The following is a 23,192-nucleotide window of genomic DNA, read 5'->3' as shown; positions in this document are numbered from 1 at the left end:
CGCTCATGAACTCCTCCCACGACATGACGGCCGACACCACCGACGCATCTGGCGGCGGCTGGGGCCGGGGCCAGCTCCTCCCGGGTGCGGTTGCGCCGTACCGTGCGCCGCAGCAAGCTGAGGCCGAACGCCCGCGTCCTCCACGGACAGCGGCGGCAGCTCCTCCGCCCGCCACAGGAACAACCAGAGTACCTCAAGGCTGGATTTGACGGAGGTTTCACTCGATTTATTACGACTAGCTCTAGGGAGGAAATGGGGGGAGAGAGATGGTCGAAGATTGGGGAATAAATCCTGTGCAAGCCCGACTCCATCGACCCAGCTCGAGCTCACACAGATACAGGGACATTTTGGTCTTTAGTCATTGGCCCGACTGTTAGGGGGCAAATAATCGATTGCCAAAATAAAGAGTGGCAAAAAAGAGAGGTCAGACTAAAAGAGGGCAAATTGTAGAGTACCAAAGTAAAGTGGGGTAAATAATAAAATTCCCCGCGAACAATACCAAACCCCACACACCTCGTCGCGCTTCACATCTCGCTCGCCGCCCAACTCGCTAGGGTTTCGATCTCCCCGCCGCCCGCCATGGACGCCTCCTCGCTCGCGGGCTCCTCCTCCTCCGACGCGCCCACCTCCGGGGAGCACCGGATGGGCACCACCATCGTCGGCGTCTGCTACGACGGCGGCGTCGTCCTCGCCGCCGACTCCAGGACCAGCACTGGTACGCCTCCGATCCGCGTTCGCGCATGCCGCGGATGCTTCTCCCGTGGCTGTTGTAGTGGTTAGGTTTGGGCCGGAGATCGCGCGTCGCGCCTCTGATCTCGCTCCTAGATCGCCGCCGAAACCTAGGGATACGTATCATACACCTGCTGCGGTTGCTGCATATCTCCTCTGTAATTAGGTGTTTCGCGGTGTGCTAGTTGCCAGATCAGGGGGAATCGTCTGTGTTTGCAGTCGCCGAGTAATATAAGCCGGGCATTATAGGTTTGTTACAAGTACCACCATGTTTAATTCCGCAATGAGAGCTCAAAGTGCTTTTACATATATATGTGAAATTTATGGACTGCCTTGCCATTGAATTAGAGGCAAACCGTACCGGGATTTGTTATGGTAGTTATCACCAGGGCAGTGAAGAACTAGACACGTGTGCTTCCTGTTTTGTCTGGAGAGCCATGTGCTTTGTTTGTACATCTGGAACCTTGTATCAGTGCCATTTATCGTAGTACCACCATGTTTGATTCCGCAAGTGAGGTCTTGAAGTTCTGCTGCATATATGTCAAATTTATGGTCTGGCTTGCCATATAGTTAGAGGCAAACAAACGCAGTACTTGCTAGGATAGTTATCATGGGGCCAGTGAAAAGAATTTGAATACCTGCCTCCTTTTATTTGAAGACTACTGTCACCTGTTTTGCATAACTGGAACCTTGAATCATTGTCATTAGCTTAGCATGTTTTTACCGAGTTTACTGAACATGCCTCCCTAACATGTGTTGTTCAGTGCTCTGGAATCTCTCTAGTTTTCCAGACTCATGTGGCTTATGTTCGGTTCAATGAAACTGGCGTTGATATGTTTTGCTCTTTGGGTTTTATTTGCCTACCTAATATCTGTTGTTGCCTGGTCTTAATTCGCAGGAATGTATGTGGCAAACCGTGCTTCCGACAAGATTAGTCAGCTGACTGATAATGTTTATGTCTGCCGCTCTGGATCTGTAAGTCTTCATTATTACGTTGAAGATTGGACACTTCTCATGCTGTTCTCTGTGTGTTATTTTGTTTTTGGGATTTGAGTAGGCTCCGTTGAGTTAGTCGATTTCATAGCTCATGTAACTTTCGTTCTTCATTATTATTCCTTAAATCTAATAGTAGGGTATGTTTATTACTGGTGTTATTAATAAACAAAACAAAATACCAGCTAGCAAGACAAGGTATTGTGTTATGCTTTTGAACCCCAACATTTTGTTGCTGTCTTGTCATTGCTTGTCTTCCGGAGGAGTGGAACTCCCCATGTCATATGACCACATAATTAGTATTGATTTTCTGCTCCCCTGCTTCAGAAATCCCATGATCTGTTCAGCAGTTATCTTCCTCTCGGAACATAACAAGTTTCTCATTATCTTGAAGACTGCTGGTACACAAGTTACTTCGGATTATAACGTAACATGTTTTATCTGATTTTTGAGATTTGAGTAAGACCGTTTAGTGAATCTTATGTTATGCTTTTGGATGCCATCGTTTTGTCATTGTCTTATCATTGCTTCTCTTCTGGAAGAGTGGAACTCCCCGTTTTATATGACCACATCATTAGTGTTGATTTTTTGCTTTCTTCATGGTAGCCAGAAATCACATTTTCTCTTCAGAAGTTCTCTGTCCAACATAACATATTAACCTTTATCATGCAGGCTGCTGATACGCAAGTTATTTCCGATTATGTGCGTTATTTTCTCCACCAACACACGTAAGTACTTCTATATGCAAAGCACTGTAAAGCAGGCATTGAATGAGTTAAAATAGAACCTGGATCTCATATGTCAATATGATTCTACAGTCAATCGAGTATTTGGTCTGCAAGATAGCTGATGTAAAGTTTTTTTCCCTTCATGTACAGTATTCAGTCTGGGCAGCCAGCTACTGTGAAAGTTGCATCCAACTTAGTTAGGTTGCTGGCCTATCAGAACAAGGTATGTCCTTGGTGGCATTTGAGAATACAAGAATATTGATGGTGCTTAATGTCAGTTCACCTTCTTGAATACTCCCTCCGTTCCTTTTTAATTGACTCAAATTTAGTATAAAGTTGTACTAAATCTGAGTCAATTAAAAAAGAACGGAGGGAGTACTTGCCATCTCATTCTGATACTTGTATCAATGACTAGAGCATGTTGCAAGCTGGAATGATAGTTGGTGGATGGGATAAATACGAGGGAGGCCAAATCTACTCAGTCCCTCTTGGTGGAACGATTCTTAGACAACCATTTGCAATTGGAGGTAAGTGCATCATTCCTTTCCTATGCTTGAGCATAGATCTTTGAGTAGCGTGTATTATTCTCTTGCAACAAACCTTATGCACTCTAGGTAGTACTCAGTTCCCTGTGGCTGTATGTAACTATGTATCACATTATACTGGGCTGTTAATCATACTCCTTATCCGTGTTGAGTGCAACTTGGCTGTGCCAAGAAATATTGTTCAAGAATTTTCCTAATGCAGCTTTAGTGTAGTTATACAAGATGCAGGTTCTCATACTCCTATGTCATTGTCTACCTTTTCAGGATCTGGTTCCAGTTACCTGTATGGATTGATGGATCATGAATGGAGAGATGGGATGACCCAGGAAGAAGCTGAGGTATGTCAGTTAGTTTGTCTCGGAAACTAGAAATTAATTAATAGATCTTTTGCGCTGAAAATGGAGTAACATGACATAGTTTGTTTAATTGTATGAGGTTCAAGCATAAAGTTTTTTTCAATTCCCATTTTGTTCATATTGCTGTTTCCTTGTTTGGTTGCTTTGCTTTGGTTATGGGGAGTTAGGATATGAAATCTTGCTGTTACTCCCTCCGATCCGTATTACATGCCATTAAAAGGGATGTATGTACAATTAAAATGTGTCTAGATACATCTGTATTAGTGTCAAGTAATATGAATCGGATGGAGTATTATTTCCTCAAGTGTAAAGCTTTTTCATGGCTTTTGTGGCAGTTTTGCTCATCATTGACATCGAGTAAAGTGCTGGTCATTGTGAATACATAGTCTAGAATTGTAGAGCATAAACATCATTTCTCATTTTATTCTTTGTATCATTGCGATGCATCTCCTAACATAGTTTTTCTTATCCTTATCTTAACAGAAATTTGTGGTGAAGGTGGTTTCCCTTGCTATTGCACGTGATGGTGCTAGTGGAGGGGTTGTCCGCACCGTTACTGTATGTCCTCTTCTCATGCAAATTTCTTGCTTTGTTCCTTTGTTCAGAAGTACACATTATCGGGGGAACTTATACTTTGCTCATTTGAATGGACATTTCTCCAATATAAAGATGATAAAATCTGGCTGATTGTCATCTTTGAAAACCAGATCAGTCTTAACCTTAAAACCAATATTTGACAGTCTCTTGTAATGGTTTGTAAAATTAGATCAACCAAAAATTAAGACCAAATTTGTTATCTTCTGTGGCAAGTATCTTTGAAAACCAGATCAGTCTAACCTTAAAACCAAATAGCTATGCTCCTGACGGTTCTTGATTTTCTAGAATTATCTTCAATTGGTTCATACCCTGAAATAAGCAGGTAAACAATTATCATTATCTTGTATAGCTCTTTTTTTTTTGCTGAAAATCATGACTGGTTTGCAAAACTGTGTGTAATGCAGTGTGATAACGCAGACTGTCAAATAGAAATATGTCCTTAAAATTTTATTTTTCATCTTCAACATGTCTCTTAAATAAGCCGTTTCGTTTTACCAGAGACTTGTCCCTACTTAGATGTACTGATTTGTGATCCATCGCAGATAAATGCTGACGGTGTTAAGAGGAGCTTCTACCCTGGTAACAAACTGCCACTGTGGCACGAAGAGCTGGAGCCACAAAACTCTCTGCTTGATATCCTTGCTGCTGGGAGCCCCGACGCGATGGTCCAGTGAATTTACTGTGCAGACTTCCTTTGTCATCTTCCTACTGTACCTGACATGTTCTAGATTTGAGCTGAATACTTGGAAGAGATTCTGTGGAAGTATGCCACACCAACTTGTTTTCCTCCGTATTATTATAAACTTGATAGTACATTCCTTCTTCATTGATTATCGAGCCATGTTCATGGTTCCGTGTCCTGTGCAACTCAACTATTGCATACTTCTAAGCATCCAGATATAGATTAAGGCATCAAAACTTTAGCTTAGCAATAGCATAGTAATATGTTCTTACCGGGGATACCCTTGGTTGTAAGGTCTATCGTTGTCACGACGAACCTGGTTTGTAGTTAACTTGTGGACGGTGTAATGCTACCTCAGAGATCAGATGACATGGCTTATCAACGAGACACATATACAAATATAGATCCAGTTTCTGAATCTTATATACCAAGTACACATCACATCGTGCATAGCAAACTAGATGCAATATTGAAGATAAAATTTATCCTAAACATTTGCTAAATAAAATATCCTGATATGCTTATTAGTGAAGATAGCTGACAAGATCAAATACAGGTTTTGGATTAATCAAAACATACTCGTGACCTTTGCCTGGCTAATGCAACCGAGACGCGTACTTATATACCATATAGTGCATAGCAAACCAGATGCAATGTTGAAGATAAAGTTTATCCTAAACATTTGCTAAATAAAATATCCTGACATGCGTATACCTGTCCATACACTACGCATTGCCATACCTATTTGAGACCCTTGTTTCTTTTCTCACTGTTCAAGTTGCAAAAGCAATCTCAGAACCAGTAGGCATATTCATGGTCTTACAGATAAGATAACGTAGATCATGAATTCAGTATGTATGTAGTTATAAGAATAAGATAGAGTGAACGTTTAAACTGGGAAATTTAGCTTATATCCGGAATCATAACTGTGACGCATACACGAATTAGAATAAGGAATGCCATTTCTGCATTTGGTGCGTCACGTATGTTTGGGCCCTTGGATTGTTGCCATCTTCGTCACATTTCAGCAGTTTTGATGTATCAAATTTATAATACTAAAAGAACGAACTAAGTGGATAATAGCCGCAGCTTAAGCACAAGGACGAATACAAGTATTTTCGCAAAAAAAAGGACGAATACAAGTATAACTAAACAACTGCTTCTCTCTAAAAAAAACTGCTAGTAATAAATAGTATGGTTCAAGCAAACATTAATCAACCATTGTGCACGACAGCAGCACCAAGATCTAAATACCGTAGGGAGTGGTAGTGGAAACGAGAATCAGTTGATGTGCAACTCAGCGCCAGGATGATGCTTTTCCAACGCGATCTTTAACGAAGACTTGGCAGCGGCAACATGGTCTTCCTCTTCACCGTAGATACATAGCTCGATTTCTCTGAGGCGAGCAGGCAATTGCTTGATGCCATCCAATAGGCCCTCTGCTGACCCAACATGCTCATAACTAATCAGCTCGAACTGTAGTTCAAGCTTCTCGAGCCTGGGCATGGCACCCGCTTCGAAGGTCAACGACGGGTCGGGACAATCGAGCTTAAGATGTTTGAGAGCTCGGAATGCCACACCGTTGCCGGGGATGTGAACCCTTTGTTCTGGAGATTCTTTTACCTGCAACCAGAGGTAGACAAGGGATGGCAGCCCTGCAAGAATAGCAACACCATCACCATTAAACCCTGCCCCTCTGACCGCAAAACCCAAGCTTTGGAGGTCACAGAGATGAGCAGACCACTTGGGGATCGCTGAAAACACACAGCCCCACAACTGCATCTCTCTTAGATGGATAGGTGGAGGGGAAAATGTGCTCCAACCATCCAAAGGCTCACCACCAGCACGAAGCATCCACAGGATCTTGAGGCTGCCGCAGATCCTTTCAAGAGAACAGCGCAAGACATCCATACGTCTCGCCCCTTCCACCAAGTCCTTTCCTGTCCAACGGAACACAAATTTTCTCAGGTTGGTCAGCTCACCTAGGCCCTCGACATTCTGTACCGAGTTCCTGTGCAAATTGAAAGTCCATACAGATCGTAGAGATCTCAATCTGCAAATCCCGTCAGGAAAAACTGTATTTGGGAAGACAATGAGATGTGACAGCCGAGGCAAACTAGCAATATCGGATGGAAGCTTCAGAACGGATGCTCTTAGATCAAATGTCTCTAACTGCCGTAGCTTACCAATGTGGCTAGGTAGTTTGAGCATCACACCGGTGGAACTGCAGAACACCTTAAAATATCTTAATTGAGACAACCCAGACACACAAGTCAGATCTAGCACTTTATTTCCATCAATATCCAGATGTAGAACTCGGACACTTTTCAGCACCATTGTTGATGGGCAAGAGAACCCTCCAAAAACAACTACTGATCGGACTTTTGATAATGCCCCATTCACCATTGCCGGTGTCACTCTGCACTCCTCGCCATGACATTGGAGTGAAACTCTCCGGATATTTCTGTGCACCGCTAACAAAACTTTTGGATCATTAAGAATAGCAATAAAATTATCCTCTTCAATCTTGGATCTAATGACATCTAGCATTATGTCATGTAGTCTGCAGGACAGCACCTCGCAGTTGTACTCAGTTCTCACAGGTTGGATCATGCTTCTATTAATAAGCTCATTGAAGTAGCTTATAGCAACATCCTCTGCATCTTGCCGTGGGGTTGTACACACAAAGCCTTCAGCTATCCATTGCCTCAACAAATCATCTCTGTTTATAATGTTGTCCTCTGGATACATGCCAAGGTAGAGCAGGCATGTCTTAAGATGGCTTGGAAGGTTCCTATAGCTAAGCTCCAAAATTTGCCTCATCTGTTCAAGAGTAGGATTTCCTTCAAACATGGATCCCAAATAATTCATTACAAACTCAAATGTTTGCTTTGGTTTATCAGCTAGAAGGCTTGATATACTAATAACAGCTAGTGGTACACCACCACATTTTTTCAGAATATCTGTTGAAACCTTTTCTAATTCACCAGGGCAAGGTTCTCCTAAACCAAATACTCTGCTAAGAAACAGTCTTCTTGAATCTTGGTCATTAAGAGATTTCATCTTGTAAACACATTCTCTGCCTTTAGAGCAACAAGCATCAGCAACAGAGTAAATCCTTGTAGTTGTTAGCACTCTACTGCCATGATTATTTCCTGGAAAAGCATATTTAATAATTTCCCATGCTGAGATATCCCATATGTCATCAATTATAATGAAGTACCTGCAAATTTTACATCAGATTGAGAACACATCAAGCTCAGTTAATAGTGCGATATTGTAAAAAGTAAAGTAAAACGGTAAATATTGGCATATTGTCATTGGAGAGACGAAATATTTGTCAGCTTAGGCTTAACGTCTAACGAACGTAGGTCTGGAAATATTTTAGGTCTAGCGGGACTTTGTTCTTAGTTTTATTTTTTATTTTTTAGCTGGGTACATCCGTATTACCATTAGGGTAGTGCGTAGTTGCAGAGGCTAGGTGTAATTGTTATCTTCTTGATATTAATATATTCTCTTTATCGAAAAAAGGCTTAACATCTAACGAACTTAGTCTCTGTATTGAGAGTGAGATATCAAATTAATGTTTACAGTAGTACCAATGAGTTAGCCAAATGTATTGGTAGTACCATAATGCTGGCATGTTTCAAGGTGATTTGAGCTATAAGCAGAATTAGATCAGCCAATACAAAACTTCTTTCATTATACAAAATGTTTCTAGAATAAAAAAACTTTAGTGCGGGTGAATGACAATATTAGTTGCTAATATTTAGTAACAAGATCACAGAGTTTAAAATTGCTATGATAGAATACACAGAATATGTAGAATTACCTCTTATTTAATAAATATTCTCGGATATTTCTGATCACATCATCCAAGTTGCAACTTTGGGACAATTGTTGTCCATTAAGCTTCCATAATAAGCTGCGAAGAAGCCTTGGTACATCAGGCTTTAGAGATACTGATACAAATGCATGACAATTAAATTGCCCTTGGATCTTGCGGAGCACATGACTCCCAAGTGTGGTCTTTCCTAGACCTCCAAATCCCACTATAGAAACCACCTTCAGCTCTCTATCTTGATCCATCAACAACTCAACAAGCTCATCTCTGGGGCCATCAATGCCCACAAGACCAGTCGGTTCCGCAAAAATGGCGAGTGCTCGTGGATCAACACGGACAATACTGGACACGGGAGGGATGTACTCATCAAGCTTGTACCTCATGCGCCGCTCATGCACTTCAAGTATACGAGCCTCAATCCCCTCGATCTTATTGGCGATCTGATGGCGCATCTTGAGCTTCTTAAGGCGTTCGGCAGTCTTCTTGAGAAACCCAGTGGTTGCACCTTTTTCTTCAAGGTCATGCATGAAGTCATCGATGCAGTCTTCAATATCATACGACATCTCCCTCACTTGGTCCCTCCAAGCTTTGGCCTGACCATTAAGCTCCTCCATCTCTGCGAGGCTCACAAGAAGACCATTCATACTAGTGAACTCGTCATGAAGGGACAGTACCTTATTCCTCACGCCTTTGAGCTTGTGGTACTCATCTCCCAGCAACATGGTGAGCTTCTTAAGAAGTGAGTTCATCACACCTGTGGAAACACTCGCCGCTATGGTTGACAGGGCCATCTCTTCCCCTTCACTCAGTGGTGCCCTCTTGATTTCAGCTCTTATGATATCCTCATACTTGCGTCCCTAATGCTTTCGGGATGCACTTGATGTCTTTATGGTCTATGTCTAGCTTCAAGTTAATAAATTTCTGGTTTTAGAAGCGACGACGAAATCACTGTTGTCTACTACTAGTAGTATAGGTTTTCTATCTTTCATAATGAGTGGTTGATCAGTCCACTAGAAATCCATTCAATTAAGCATTCTCGAGACTAGCAAAAACAATTGCTATTTAATCCGCCAGCCAACGATTCAAGTGGCGCAAAACAACATATGTGTTCAGAAAAAAACGAACAAAAGGGTGGTTGGCATGGATGAGCTTGCCAACCTGACAAGGACTAACTAAAGAGTGATTGATTGACTTCAGGAGTATACAATGCCATGGTTTGGAATATATTGTCTCATTTAAAGTAGTTTAGTGTCTTTGAGCTCAAATGTCGATGTCTTAGGAAGTTTCCTTTGCATTTCGTAGAACTTCTTAATATTCAGACGATGATGCAAAGGAAGTAGAAGCGGAGCCAAGGACCGAGCCAAGATTATTTACCATTGGGTCATTAGTAATTTAGTATGATCATACAGTGGGTCATCTCAGCCATACTATAGGTTTAATTCATCGGTTAGTGCTAAAATAAACTAATTTTGAATAGGATTAACCAATTTACCTAAACCTAATGCCATAGAGGCAGATCCGCCCCTAAGTATTGTACCGCGACAAGCAAATGATGAAGAAAGAATAATAAATCTCAACCGAGACTCAAGATTTTAATTGGGAAAACTCCTCCAACACAAAAGGAAATGCGCCAGCCAGCGAAAGTCTTCGTCCGCGTCCCCCGCCGCCGGTCGCCTCCTCCCTGCCGCCGCTGCCGCCGGCCCTTGCCACGGTGGCGGCGGGCCCCGTCCCCAAAGGGTGGTGGGGGTCCTCTGGTCGCTGCGGGCGGCGGAGATCGGAAGCCGGGGCGGCGGCTCCGGGCGGGTGGTGGTGGTGGCGCTCGCCGGTGCGGCTGCTTGGGCGGCGCGGCGCAGCGCAGCGCAAGGGCGGCTGGGAGCGGCGGACTGCAGCGGCGCGGGTCTGGCGCGGCTGCAGGTGGCGGCGGGCGGGGCGGCCCATCCGGGCCTGATTTGGGCCGAGATGGGCGGCGCGGCGGAGTGTGTGTGTGTGGCGTTGGGGTGCTGTGCACGGCCACGGTGGTGGCCTCACGTTGGGTGATGCTTACCGTGCCGAGCCGATCTCCAGAGCCGTACTGCCTGGCCGCTTGCTACGCCTTCTATGGCCTGCTGCAAGGACGGCCTTGGCCGATTTGTTCGGGCGACCATGCGCAGCGCTGCCGGTTCTTCTCTAAAGTCGCCATGGGCTTGGCGGCGTCGGCTTAACGAGGCGATGATTTTCTGAACCTCCTTCGTCGTTGTTGGGCGACGGATGGCGGCGTGGGGGCCGTTTATTCCGCGTCGAGGAATAAAGGTGGGGTTTCTAGGATTCTTCTCGCACCAAGTTTGAAGATCTATCGGATGTTGTTCCCACCAGTCTGGGTGGATTGACGTGTTCCGGAAGGCCCTGTCGGCGAAATTCATTATGCGAGTAATGCCTGAAGATTGCTGGATTGGGTGGTTTCGGTCGTGCACACCCATGTTTTTATCTGGCCGTTTGGTTTCAGAGGGAGCGCTTCGAAGCTTGGCTGGCTGTTAATATCATGGAGTTCGTTTTATTTCCATGGTGCTAGCAGAGAAGGTCATCAAGCCGAGATTGATGGAACAACTATGATGGTCGGATCTTGGTGGTGAGGTGGAGTTGGCTTAGTGCTTCGTGACTTGAAACATCGACTGGTATGTGGTGACTGCTGCACAAGAGAAGTTCAGAGTCTTATCTTTCAGCGTGAAAATCCAAGGTCTGGCCTTAATTGGTTGTGCCTGGCAATGTTTTTGTTGAAGGCATTGTTTTGACTTCAGGGTGAAAACCTAAGATCTATGATCGGGCAACGACAGCGTTTGTGCACCGTTTCCTTCTTGGAGGCGTCGCTTATGGAGAAGCTGATCTTCTGGTGTTGTCTTGGTGGTGTCAGTGTTGTTGTTTCAAGTTATGTATCTCTGTAGTGGGACCTTTCTTTTTTGTAATTCTTTTCTCTTGTTTGGCTGTGTGCATCCTTTATGCCATTAGGGTATGATGTTGTTGCATAGGCTGGGTGTAATTGGTATCTCCATGATATTAATATATGCTCTTTATCGAAAAAAGCGAAAGTTCACTATGTCGGGGAGTGTTTACAAACTCCATGGATTATCTTATAATCTGATAAACCCATCGCCACTTCGGCCGTGCGTGGAGCCTCTCCTCCGGGTGGCCACCAGGGCGGACAGGAGACAGGTCGCCGCTCGCATGGGTCCCCCATCACCGGCGAGGAGAGCGTCGACGTTGGCTCCGTGTTTCCTGCGCCTCCTTCTGACCTGCAGCGGCGCATAGCGGCAACACGGGCCGCCTTCCAACGGACCCTTGACGAGTGCGTCGGCAACCTGGTTGTCGAAAGCCAGGCTCTAGCCTTGGGGCGGGAGCTGTTCCGCAAGGAGCAACTTGAGTTCAAATAGGCTCAGGGAGCTGCTCGAGAAGACCTCCGCAAGCTGCGTGACCATGCCGACGAAGAGGTCGCTGAAAGGCTGGAGGCGGTCAAGCTCAAAGAGGTGGCGGCTGCGACTCGCGAAAGCGATGCCTTGACTAGAGCCAAGGATCTCGACACTCGCGCCCTTCAACTGGATTCCGACCACACTCAGTTTCAGGCGGCACAAGATTCTCTTCAGGCTAAGCTGGACACGACCAATGGCTAAGAGAAGAAGCTCGAGGAGGTCTCTGCCTCCCTTTCTTCAGCGGAAAACGAGGTCATCTTGCTCAAAGAATCCATTGCCAACCCACAAACTAAGCTTAAAAAGGCGAGGAAGCTTCGGCAAAAGCGTGCTGACCATATGCGCTCCGTGAATGCCCAGAGGTCCAAGGAGCTGAGTGCATTGGTGGCAAACATGGAATCTTTGTTCCTGCATGTTGGCCTGGACCTGCTTCCGGCCCTCGTGGTGACGGAGGGCGATGATGGCAAGGCTCTGGCCATTCTCCTCCGCCGGATGTTCATCGCCTTTGTGCAGATAGAGCCTCTGATCAGCGACCTGGCCGCGAATGATAGCGCCAGCCTTCTGCACTATGCAGGGCGCCGCATCTTCTACCACCTCCAGCAGCTCGGGATCTTCGTTGACTTGAAGGAGCTCGTGAGGAGTGCACCGAAGGCCAAGGATCTGTTCAAGATAGATGGTGGAGTCAGGAAGGAGGAGAACATCCAGCAGGGCCTGGCGCTGCTGCTCGAGAGATACATGTGTCGAGGCGAGTCCGAGCCTTCCCCAGAGTCTTCAGATAGAGCCACTGATGAGGAGGACGAGACCGAGGGTGGTGACTTGGAGGGGGGTGAGAGCTCGCCCGGAGAAGCTCCTCGAGACGATGCTACCCTTCCGCCACACGCCTAGCCGCTCCGCCGCCTGTCGAGAGGCCCTTATCTTTGACGTCCTTGTTTTAAGCCCTGATTGCTAGACTGTGAACCTAGACTAGATGGCCTATTTAGCTCGTACTTTTCCTGCGGGGCAGGTGTAGAACTTTAACTTGCTTCTTGTGAATGCTTTGTGTGCCTTCTTGTTGGTTCTTCGTGGAAGACGCCGTAAGCATGACACATAGGCATTCGTCCTGTGCACGTATTATTTTTGACCCCTCGAGGAGGCAGCCATAAGATTTGACGCATCGGGTTCCACGTGACAGGCACGTGTTGGGAGATGCCTGTATGCATGTTCTTGTTGGTTCCTCGAGGAGGTAACCGTAAGACTTCACATGTAGGCTCCGACGTTACTCTTTTGTTGGTTCCTCAGGAAGGTAACCGTAAGGTTTGCACTTGGGGGGTGCCTTGTATGCCTGTTCTAGTTGGTTTCTCTGGGAGGTAACCGTAAGACTTTACATGTAGGCTCTGGCGTGACTCCTTGTTAGTCCCTCGAAGAGGTGACTGTAAGGTTTTCACGTGGGGGATGTCCTGTATGCCTGTTTTTGTTGGTTCCTCGGGGAGGTAACAGTAAGACTTTACATGTAGGCTCTGACGTGACTCCTTGTCAGACCCTCGAGGAGGTAACTGTAAGGTTTGGATGTGGGGGGCGTCCTGTATGCATTCTCTTGATGGCTCCTCAGGGAGGTAACATAAGATTCACATGTAGGCTCTGATGTGTTTCCTTGTAAGTACCCCGGGGAGGCGACCGTAAGGTTTCACATGTATAAGAAGGTATCCTGTCAGCGGATTCTGTTGGTTCCTCGGGGAGGTAACCGTAGACCTGCTGCCACTACAATAAATATGTTAACTCGCGACCCTCCATATTGGTCACCGAAAGGTCATTATACGCCATTTATGACCACGCTATGACTAAAAACTGTTGGTCGCCAGTTGAGCGTCACTGACGGCTCACAACGACCTTTCTTTTTGAATGGTCATAGAGATCTGTGACTAGGATAATTGGTCATAGATTCTATGACAAATTTTTTGGTCGCGGGAAATCTGTTGTGTCCCCATCAGATCCGACGTGGCAAGATCTACGTGGCAAAAGTGCGACCAAACCAAATGGTTGTGGACCGAAATCAGCCCAGTCCAGTTTGACGTCTACATGGACCGAGCCCAACAATTTCAGCCTTTTCCTTATCTCAGCGTTGTCTTTTACAGTCCATTAGTTTAGTGGGCCAAGCCCAAAACTTCAGCCAATATATTTGGACAAATGCATCTTTTTGGCCAACATTTTCGTTATTTTCTTTTCAATTTACAACAGCCTCACATGACAGATGGATCCTTGTTGTCAATGTCAGTTACTAGGCCTAAACGGATGTTGTAAATTTCGGACTGGTTCCACACATCAGTATTCTATTTTATACAATACCGTCATCAGATTATAAATTCTCATAAATCAAAAGCTGATAGGTTTCAGTTTCTTTCAATATTACAGTAAATAATCAATATTTCAAATGGACAAGGTAAACAAATGAAAAATCAAATACCAGAAAAAAGAAATTATATTGTCTCCTCTATGACCAATTAGGGTATGAAAAATCATGATCTTTCTGACCAAAATGGTCCTGAATATTTGGGGTTTGGATCCTCCTAAACGGCCTATGACCATTTGCTGTGAAATGGTCATAGAGTTATGACCTGTTTATCTGTGGTGGTTGTAAGAAGGTCACTAGTTAACACATTTCTTGTAGTGTTCTTAGGCTTTATCGCGCTCCTTGTTGGTTCCTTGGGGAGGTAACCGTAAGGTTATGCGTGATGTTTTTCTCGTGTGATGTGTTTCTCGGATGTTTTGTCATTCGAGAAGATCAGACACCAAGTGACTTGGTGAGGTGGCTTAGTGGGGGTAGCGACCCCGCTGCCAGAACTCGGTACCCAACTGTAGGACTGATGGGTTACCCCGACTAAGGCATAGTGCCTAGACCCCGCTCGCGCGACGCACACAATCGAGAATTCAGGGAACGCTTTGTGACAAATTTTTGAATTCCTTGGAAATGAAGTCCAGAGTATTTTATTCCAATCGGCGCAGGTGCGCGTTGAGAAAGATCCGAAGAAATCCCAATACATGATGCCGTGGCTGAATCAGTGACTCTTAGAGAATTTGCTTCAAGTTGTGAGAGTAGAGCCGCCATCTTCAAAAAGCAAAAAACTTGCTGCTGGCGATTGCCTTTGGGATTTCTTCTTGGAGGGCTATAGCTCCCTCTCGGCTGCAAGGTGCCAGAAGGACCGAAGGAGATCTGTCGGAGGAGATCCTGGCTCCAGCGCCGCAGTCTCCCGATGCCATGCGATCGCTGCGCGTAGGTCATTCGACTGACATCCTTGCTCTGCCTTCGCAATTATCCTGGGCCCTGGGTGGCTTCTCTGCTCTGTTGGGCTTGTGCGGTGAGTACTTCACTCTGCTTCCTTCCTTGGGACGGGGCTTGATCATCTCTCTGTTGAACTCCAGCACCCTCGATGGTGTATGGTGAGCCATGCCTGGGAGTTTCTTCATGGAGGCGTCGAGCGCGCCTTCCTATTTGGAGGAATTGCTTTTCAGAGTGGTCCGAGCCCCCGAGCCTCTGGCCCCTTGGAGATTTCCCAGCCGGTCCTCGCCGAGGGTAGTTGTTGCCATTGCCTCGGCGATGGTAGCGGCATGTGACGCCCTGTTTGCTCTGGCACGCTCCTAAGAACGCATTTGCTTCTTCCTCTCACAACCCCCGAGTTGTTCCATGACATCCTTGTTGACCGGGAATGCCGTAGCGGCCTCTTGGTAAGCATGCTCAATGTAGTTCACCGCATCCCTCTCGTCGCAGCAGAAAGTGATGGTCTCACCATTGCAGCCCGCTGTGCGCGATGTCGAAGTCGATGAGCTCTGTACGATAGTTGCTACGGGAACCAAATGTGAGAGGGAGTCGCACTTGGCCAGATCCGTCAGTGACTCCCGAGAACGGCATCGTGGGCTTCAGTCGATCATAAGATATTTGCATCTTCTCAAAAGTTTTCAGCGACAGAACACTCAGCCCGACTCCTCCGTCAATCAGAGTCTTAGCGACATCAATGTTGTTGATGATGGGAGTGTACATGAGGGGAATGGCCCCTACTGTCCTGAAGGAATTAGGGTGGTCCTCTAAGCAGAAATAAACATGGAACTGTGATCATTTGAGCTTGACAGGTGATACGTCCCAAACGTATCTATAATTTCTTATGTTCCATGCTACTTTTATGATGATACTCACATGTTTTATACACATTATATGTCGTTATTATGCATTTTCCGGCACTAACCTATTGACGAGATGCCGAAGAGCCGCTTGTCAAGTTTCTGCTGTTTTTTGGTTTCAGAAATCCTAGTAAGGAAATATTCTCGGAATTGGACGAAATCAACGCCCAGGGTCCTATTTTTGCACGAAGCTTCTAGAAGACCGGAGGGGAGACGAAGTGGGGCCACGAGGCGCCGCCACACTAGGGCGGCGCGGCCTAGAGGGGGCCCGCGCGGCCCTAGCGTGTGGGCCCCCGTGACGCCCCCTGACCTACCCTTCCGCCTACTTAAAGCCTCCGTCGTGAAACCCCCAGTACCGAGAGCCACGATACGGAAAACCTTCCAGAGACGCAGCCGCAGCCAATCCCATCTCGGGGGATTCAGGAGATCGCCTCCGGCACCCTGTCGGAGAGGGGAATCATCTCCCGGAGGACTCTTCATCGCCATGATTGCCTCCGGATTGATGTGTGAGTAGTTCACCCCTGGACCATGGGTCCATAGCAGTAGCTAGATGGTCGTCTTCTCCTAATTGTGCTATCATGCTCGATCTTGTGAGCTGCCTATCATGATCAAGATCGTTTCTTTGTAATCATACATGTTGTGTTTGTTGGGATCCGATGAATATTGAATACTATGTCAAGTTGATTATCAATCTATCATATATGTTGTTTATGTTCTTGCATGCTCTCCGTTATTAGTAGAGGCTCTGGCCAAGTTTTTACTCTTAACTCCAAGAGGGAGTATTTATGCTCGATAGTGGGTTCATGCCTCCATTAAATCTGGGACAAAGGATGTGAGAAAGTTCTAAGGTTGTGGATGTGCTGTTGCCACTAGGGATAAAACATTGATGCTATGTCCGAGGATGTAGTTATTGATTACATTACGCACCATACTTAATGCAATTGTCTGTTGCTTGCAACTTAATACCGGAAGGGGTTCGGATGATAACCTGAAAGTGGACTTTTTAGGCATAGATGCATGCTGAATGGCGGTCTATGTACTTTGTCGTAATGCCCTGATTAAATCTCATAGTACTCATCATGATATTTGTATGTGCATTGTTATGCCTTCTTTATTTGTCAATTGCCCAACTGTAATTTGTTCACCCAACATGCTATTTATCTTATGGGAGAGACACCGCTAGTGAACTGTGGACCCCGGTCTATTCTTTACATCTGAAATACAATCTACTGCAATACTTGTTCTTTACTGTTCTTCGCAAACAATCATCTTCCACACAATACGGTTAATCCTTTGTTCACAACAAGCCGGTGAGATTGACAACCTCACCGTTACGTTGGGGCAAAGTACTTTGGTTGTGTTGTGCAGGTTCCACGTTGGCGCCGGAATCCCTGGTGTTGCGCCGCATTACATTCCGCCACCATCAACCTTCAACGTGCTTCTTGGCTCCTCCTGGTTCGATAAACCTTGGTTTCTTTCTGAGGGAAAACTTGCTACTGTCTGCATCACACCTTCCTCTTGGGGTTCCCAACGGATGTGTGTTAATTGCACGCATCAAGCTAAATTTCTGGCGCCGTTGCCGGGGAGATCAAGACACGCTGCAAGGGGAGTCTCCACTTCCAATCTCTTTACTTTGTTTTTGTCTTGCTTTATTTTATTTACTACTTGTTTGCTGCACTTAAACAAAACACAAAAAATTAGTTGCTAGCTTTACTTTATTTACTGTCTTGCTCTCTATATCAAAAACACAAAAAAATTAGTTACTTGCATTTACTTTATCTAGTTTGCTTTATTTACTACTGTTAAAATGAATACCCCTGAAAATACTAAGTTGTGTGACTTCACAAACACAAATAATAATGATTTCCTATGCACACCTATTGCTCCACCTGCTACTACAGCAGAATTCTTTGAAATTAAACCTGCTTTACTAAATCTTGTCATGAGAGAGCAATTTTCTGGTGTTAGTTCTGATGATGCTGCTGCCCATCTTAATAATTTTGTTGAACTATGTGAAATGCAAAAGTATAAGGATTTAGATGGTGATATTATAAAATTGAAATTGTTTCCTTTCTCATTAAGAGGAAGAGCTAAAGATTGGTTGCTATCTTTGCCTAAGAATAGTATTGATTCATGGACTAAATGTAAGGATGCTTTTATTGGTAGATATTATCCTCCCGCTAAAATTATATCTTTGAGAAGTAGCATAATGAATTTTAAGCAATTAGATAATGAACATGTTGCTCAAGCATGGGAGAGAATGACATCTTTGGTAAAGAATTGCCCAACCCATGGACTGACTACTTGGATGATCATCCAAACCTTCTATGCAGGACTAAATTTTTCTTTGCGGAACCTATTGGATTCAGCTGCTGGAGGTACCTTTATGTCCATCACTTTGGGGGCGGCTACAAAGCTTCTTGATGATATGATGATAAATTACTCTGAATGGCACACGGAAAGAGCTCCACAAGGTAAGAAGGTAAATTCTGTCGAAGAAACCTCCTCCTTGAGTGATAAGATTGATGTGATTATGTCTATGCTTGTGAATGGTAGATCTAATGTTGATCCTAATAATGTTCCTTTAGCTTCATTGGTTGCTCAAGAATAAAATGTTGATGTGAACTTCATTAAAAACAATAATTTCAACAACAATGCTTATAGGAACAATTCTGGTAACAACTATAGGCCATATCCTTCTGCTAATGGTAATGGTTATGGTAATTATTATGGAAATTCTTACAACAATAATAGGGGTGTACCCCCTGGTCTTGAAGCCATGCTTAAAGAATTCATTAGTACACAAACTGCTTTTAACAAATCTGTTGAGGAAAAGCTTGATAAAATTGATATTCTTGCTTCTAAGGTTGATAGACTTGCCTCTGATGTTGATCTTTTAAAATTGAAAGTTATGCCTAATAAGGACATTGATAATAAGATTGCTACTACAGCAAATGCCATCCAAGTTAGAATTAATGAGAATATAAGATTAATGGCTGAATTGCGTGCTAGGTGGGATAGAGAAGAAAATGAAAAACTAGCTAAAGAGAATAATGTAGCTAAAGTTTGGACTATTACCACCACTAGTAATGATAATGATTCACATGTTGCTACACCTCCTACTATCAATGGTAAAATAATTGGTGTTGGCAATGTTTCTACTCCTAGTGCAAAGCGTGCAAAACTGTCTGAAATTGCTAAAACTGCTGAAACTGTTGGTGATAAAACTGCTGAAATTTTTTCCAACATTGGGGACAATGATCCCATTGCTGTAGCTCATAATGATTTAGATTTTGATGATTGTCACATCTCTGAAGTTATAAAGTTCTTACAAAAACTTGCTAGAAGTCCTAATGCTAGTGCTATAAATTTGGCCTTTACAAAACATATTACAAATGCTCTCATAAAAGCTAGAGAGGAGAAACTAAAACTTGAAACTTCTATTCCTAGGAAGTTAGAAGATGGTTGGGAGCCCATCATTAAGATGAGGGTCAATGATTTTGATTGTAATGCTTTATGTGATCTTGGTGCAAGTATTTCTGTTATGCCTAAGAAAATCTATGATATGCTTGACTTGCCACCATTGAAAAATTGTTATTTGGATGTTAATCTCGCTGATAATGTTAAAAAGAAACCTTTGGGGAGGATTGATAATGTTCGCATTATGGTTAACAATAACCTTGTCCCCGTTGATTTTGTTGTCTTGGATATTGAATGCAATGCATCTTGTCCCATTATATTGGGAAGACCTTTTCTTCGAACTGTTGGTGCTACCATTGATATGAAGGAAGGTAATATTAAATATCAATTTCCTCTCAAGAAAGGTATGGAACACTTCCCTAGAAAAAGAATGAAGTTACCTTATGATTCTATTATTAGAACAAATTATGATGTCGATGCTTCATCTCTTGATAATACTTGATTCACACTTTCTGCGCCTAGCTGAAAGGCGTTAAAGAAAAGCGCTTATGGGAGACAACCCATGTTTTTTTTACTACAGTACCTTTGTTTTATATTTGAGTCTTGGAAGTTGTTACTACTGTAGCAACCTCTACTTATCATGTTTTTGTGCCAAGTAAAGTCTCTATGGTAAAGTTGATGCTAGATTTGGATTGCTGCGCAGAAACAGCATTGCTATCTGTCACGAATTCGCGCAGAAGTCTCTGTAAAAAAATCAAAAAAAGCTGCAAATTTACGTGTGTGATCCTCAGATATGTACGCAACTTTCATTAGTTTTGAGTTTTTCCGTTTGAGCAAGTTAAGTGCCCCTTACAGGTTCGTCTTTACGGACTGTTCTGTTTTTGACAGATTCTGCCTTTTATTTCGCATCGCCGCTTTTGTTAAGTTGAATGAGTTTCTTTGTTCCATTAACTTTCAGAAGTTTTGTGCAATGTCCAGAAGTGTTAAGAATGATTGTGTCACCTCTGAACATGTGAATTTTTGATTGTGCACTAACCCTCTAATGAGTTTGCTTAAAGTTTGGTGTGGAGGAAGTTTTCAAGGGTCAAGAGAGGAGGATGATATACTATGATCAAGAGGAGTGAAAAGTCTAAGCTTGGGGATGCCCCCGTGGTTCATCCCTGCATATTTTAAGAAGACTCAAGCATCTAAGCTTGGGGATGCCTTTCGGCATCCCCTTCTTCATCGACAACATTATCAGGTTCCTCTAATGAAACTATATTTTTATTCAGTCACATTTTATGTGCTTTGCTTGGAGCGTCTGTTTGCTTTAGTTTTTGTTTTGTTTGAATAAAGTCGGATCCTAGCATTCTTTATATTGGAGATATTACGCTCCGCTGTTTCGTATGAACACATGTGTTCTTAGCTTTATCTTTAATGTTCATTGCGAAAGTTGAACTACCTCATTCATTGATATATGGTTGGAAACGGAAAATGCCGCATGTGGTAATTGGTATAATGTCTTGAATAATGTGATACTTGGCAATTGTTGTGCTCATATAGATCTTGTTTAAGCTCTTGCATCATGTACCTTGTACCCATTAATGAATAACTACATAGAGCATGTTAAAATTTGGTTTGCATGATTGTTCTCTCTAAGTCTAGATATTTTCTGGTTAAGGTGTTTGAACAACAAGGAGACGATGTAAAGTCTTATAATGCTTACAATATGTTTATATGTGAGTCTTGCTGCACCATTTCAAACTTGAGTTTGCTTCAAACAACCTTGCTAGCCTAGCCTTGTATTGAGAGGGATTCTTCTCGTGCATCCAAATCCTTGAGCCAAAATCCATGCCATTTGTGTCCACCATACCTACCTACCACATGGTATTTCTCCGCCATTCCAAAGTACATTACTTGAGTGCTACCTTTAAAATTTCCATTCTTTACCTTTGCAATATATAGCTCATGGGACAAAATAGCCTTAAAAACTATTGTGGTGAAGAATATGTACTTATGTGTCTTATTTCTTACTAAGTTGCTTGTTGAGCGGTAACCATGTTTTCTGGGGACGCCATCAACTCTTTTACCTTTGTTGAATATCATGTGAGTTGCTATGCATGTTCGTCTTGCCTGAAGTAAGGGCGGTTTTCACAATCAAATGGTTTGAGTATGCATACTGTTAGAGAAGAACATTGGGCCGCTAACTAAAGCCATGATTCATGGTGGAAGTTTCAGTGTGGACAGCTAATCCTCAATCTCTTATGAGAATATTATCTGTTGTTAAATGCTTAAGCATTAAAAGAGGAGTCCATTATCTGTTGTCTATGTTGTCCCGGTATGGGTGTCTAAGTTGAGAATGATCAAAAGCGAGAAATCCAATGCGAACCTTCTCCTTAGACCCTTGTACATGCGGCATAGAGGTACCCCTTTGTGACACTTGGTTGAAACATATGTTATGCAATGATAATCCGTGTTAACCCAAGCTAATTAGGACAAGGTGCGAGCACTATTAGTATACTATGCATGAGGCTTGCAACTTATAAGATGTCTTATACATAACTCATATGCTTTATTACTACCGTTGACAAAATTGTTTCTTGTTTTCAAAATAAAAAGCTCTAGCACAAAAATAGTAATCAATGCTTCCCTCTGCGAAGGGCCTATCTTTTACTTTATTGTTGAGTCAGTTTACCTATTCTTTCTATCTTAGAAGCAAACACTTGTATCAACTGTGTGCATTGATTCTTACATGTTCACCTATTGCACTTGTTATATTACTTTGTGTTGACAATTATCCATGAGATAAATATGTTGAAGTTGAAAGCAACCGCTGAAACTTATATCTTCCTTTGTGTTGCTTCAATGCCTTTACTTAGAACTTATTGCTTATGAGTTAACTGTTATGCAAGTCTTATTGATGCTTGTCTTGAAAGTATTATTCATGAAAAGTCTTTGCTATATGATTCATTTGTTTACTCATTATCTTCATCATTGCTTCGAATCGCTGCATTCATCTCATGTGCTTTACAATAGTATTGATCAAGATTATGATAGCATGTCACTTCAGAAATTATCTTTGTTATCGTTTACCTACTCGAGGGCGAGTAGGAACTAAGCTTGGGGATGCTTGATACGTCCCAAACGTATCTATAATTTCTTATGTTCCATGCTACTTTTATGACGATACTCACATGTTTTATACACATTATATGTCGTTATTATGCATTTTCCGGCACTAACCTATTGACGAGATGCCGAAGAGCCAGTTGCTGTTTTCTGCTGTTTTTGGTTTCAGAAATCCTAGTAAGGAAATATTCTCGGAATTGGACAAAATCAACGCCCAGGGTCCTATTTTTGCACGAAGCTTCCAGAAGACCGGAGGGGAGACGAAGTGGGGCCACGGGGCACCACCACACTAGGGCGGCGCGGCCTAGAGGGGGCCCACGTGGCCCTAGCGTGTGGGGCCCCCGTGACGCCCCCTGACCTACCCTTCCGCCTACTTAAAGCCTCCGTCGCGAAACCCCCAGTACCGAGAGCCACGATACGGAAAACCTTCCAGAGACGCAGCCGCCACCAATCCCATCTCGGGGGATTCAGGAGATCGCCTCCGGCACCCTGCCGGAGAGGGGAATCATCCCCCGGAGGACTCTTCATCGCCATGGTCGCCTCCGGATTGATGTGTGAGTAGTTCACCCCTGGACCATGGGTCCATAGCAGTAGCTAGATGGTC

At 43.9% G+C, this 23,192-nt stretch overlaps 2 protein-coding genes across 2 annotated transcripts; one reads left to right on the top strand and one right to left on the bottom strand.

The window, feature by feature from the left end:
* Nucleotides 1-469: 469 nt before the first annotated feature.
* Nucleotides 470-4,774, top strand: LOC127311374 (proteasome subunit beta type-6). Its single transcript, XM_051341798.2, has 8 exons — nucleotides 470-715; nucleotides 1,628-1,704; nucleotides 2,395-2,450; nucleotides 2,601-2,673; nucleotides 2,866-2,977; nucleotides 3,260-3,333; nucleotides 3,835-3,909; nucleotides 4,491-4,774. Exons 1-8 carry the CDS (start codon nucleotides 580-582, stop codon nucleotides 4,620-4,622), a joined length of 735 nt encoding a protein of 244 aa, XP_051197758.1. The 5' UTR covers nucleotides 470-579; the 3' UTR covers nucleotides 4,623-4,774.
* A 921-nt stretch (nucleotides 4,775-5,695) lies between these two features.
* LOC127311375 (disease resistance protein RGA5-like) lies at nucleotides 5,696-9,383 on the bottom strand. Its single transcript, XM_051341799.1, has 2 exons — nucleotides 8,463-9,383; nucleotides 5,696-7,853 (listed from the first exon to the last, which is right to left on the bottom strand). The coding sequence occupies exons 1-2, from the start codon at nucleotides 9,263-9,265 to the stop codon at nucleotides 5,912-5,914; spliced, it is 2,745 nt and encodes a 914-aa protein (XP_051197759.1). The 5' UTR covers nucleotides 9,266-9,383; the 3' UTR covers nucleotides 5,696-5,911.
* Between the last annotated feature and the right edge of the window lie 13,809 nt (nucleotides 9,384-23,192).

The sequence above is a fragment of the Lolium perenne genome, chromosome 7 (assembly GCF_019359855.2).
Source record: "Lolium perenne isolate Kyuss_39 chromosome 7, Kyuss_2.0, whole genome shotgun sequence".
Taxonomy (NCBI): domain Eukaryota; kingdom Viridiplantae; phylum Streptophyta; class Magnoliopsida; order Poales; family Poaceae; genus Lolium; species Lolium perenne.
This window is presented reverse-complemented; position numbering and strand designations above follow the sequence as displayed.

What these genes read in the sequence shown, in the direction of transcription:
- LOC127311374 (XM_051341798.2), top strand. Translation starts at nt 580, where the DNA reads ATGGACGCCTCCTCGCTCGCGGGCTCCTCCTCCTCCGACGCGCCCACC. An exon ending in TGCTGGCCTATCAGAACAAG is followed by an intron (nt 2,674 to 2,865) that starts GTATGTCCTTGG and finishes ATCAATGACTAG; the next exon opens with AGCATGTTGCAAGCTGGAAT. An exon ending in ACAACCATTTGCAATTGGAG is followed by an intron (nt 2,978 to 3,259) that starts GTAAGTGCATCA and finishes CTACCTTTTCAG; the next exon opens with GATCTGGTTCCAGTTACCTG.
- LOC127311375 (XM_051341799.1), bottom strand. Translation starts at nt 9,265, where the DNA reads ATGGCCCTGTCAACCATAGCGGCGAGTGTTTCCACAGGTGTGATGAAC. An exon ending in GAATATTTATTAAATAAGAG is followed by an intron (nt 7,854 to 8,462) that starts GTAATTCTACAT and finishes TAAAATTTGCAG; the next exon opens with GTACTTCATTATAATTGATG.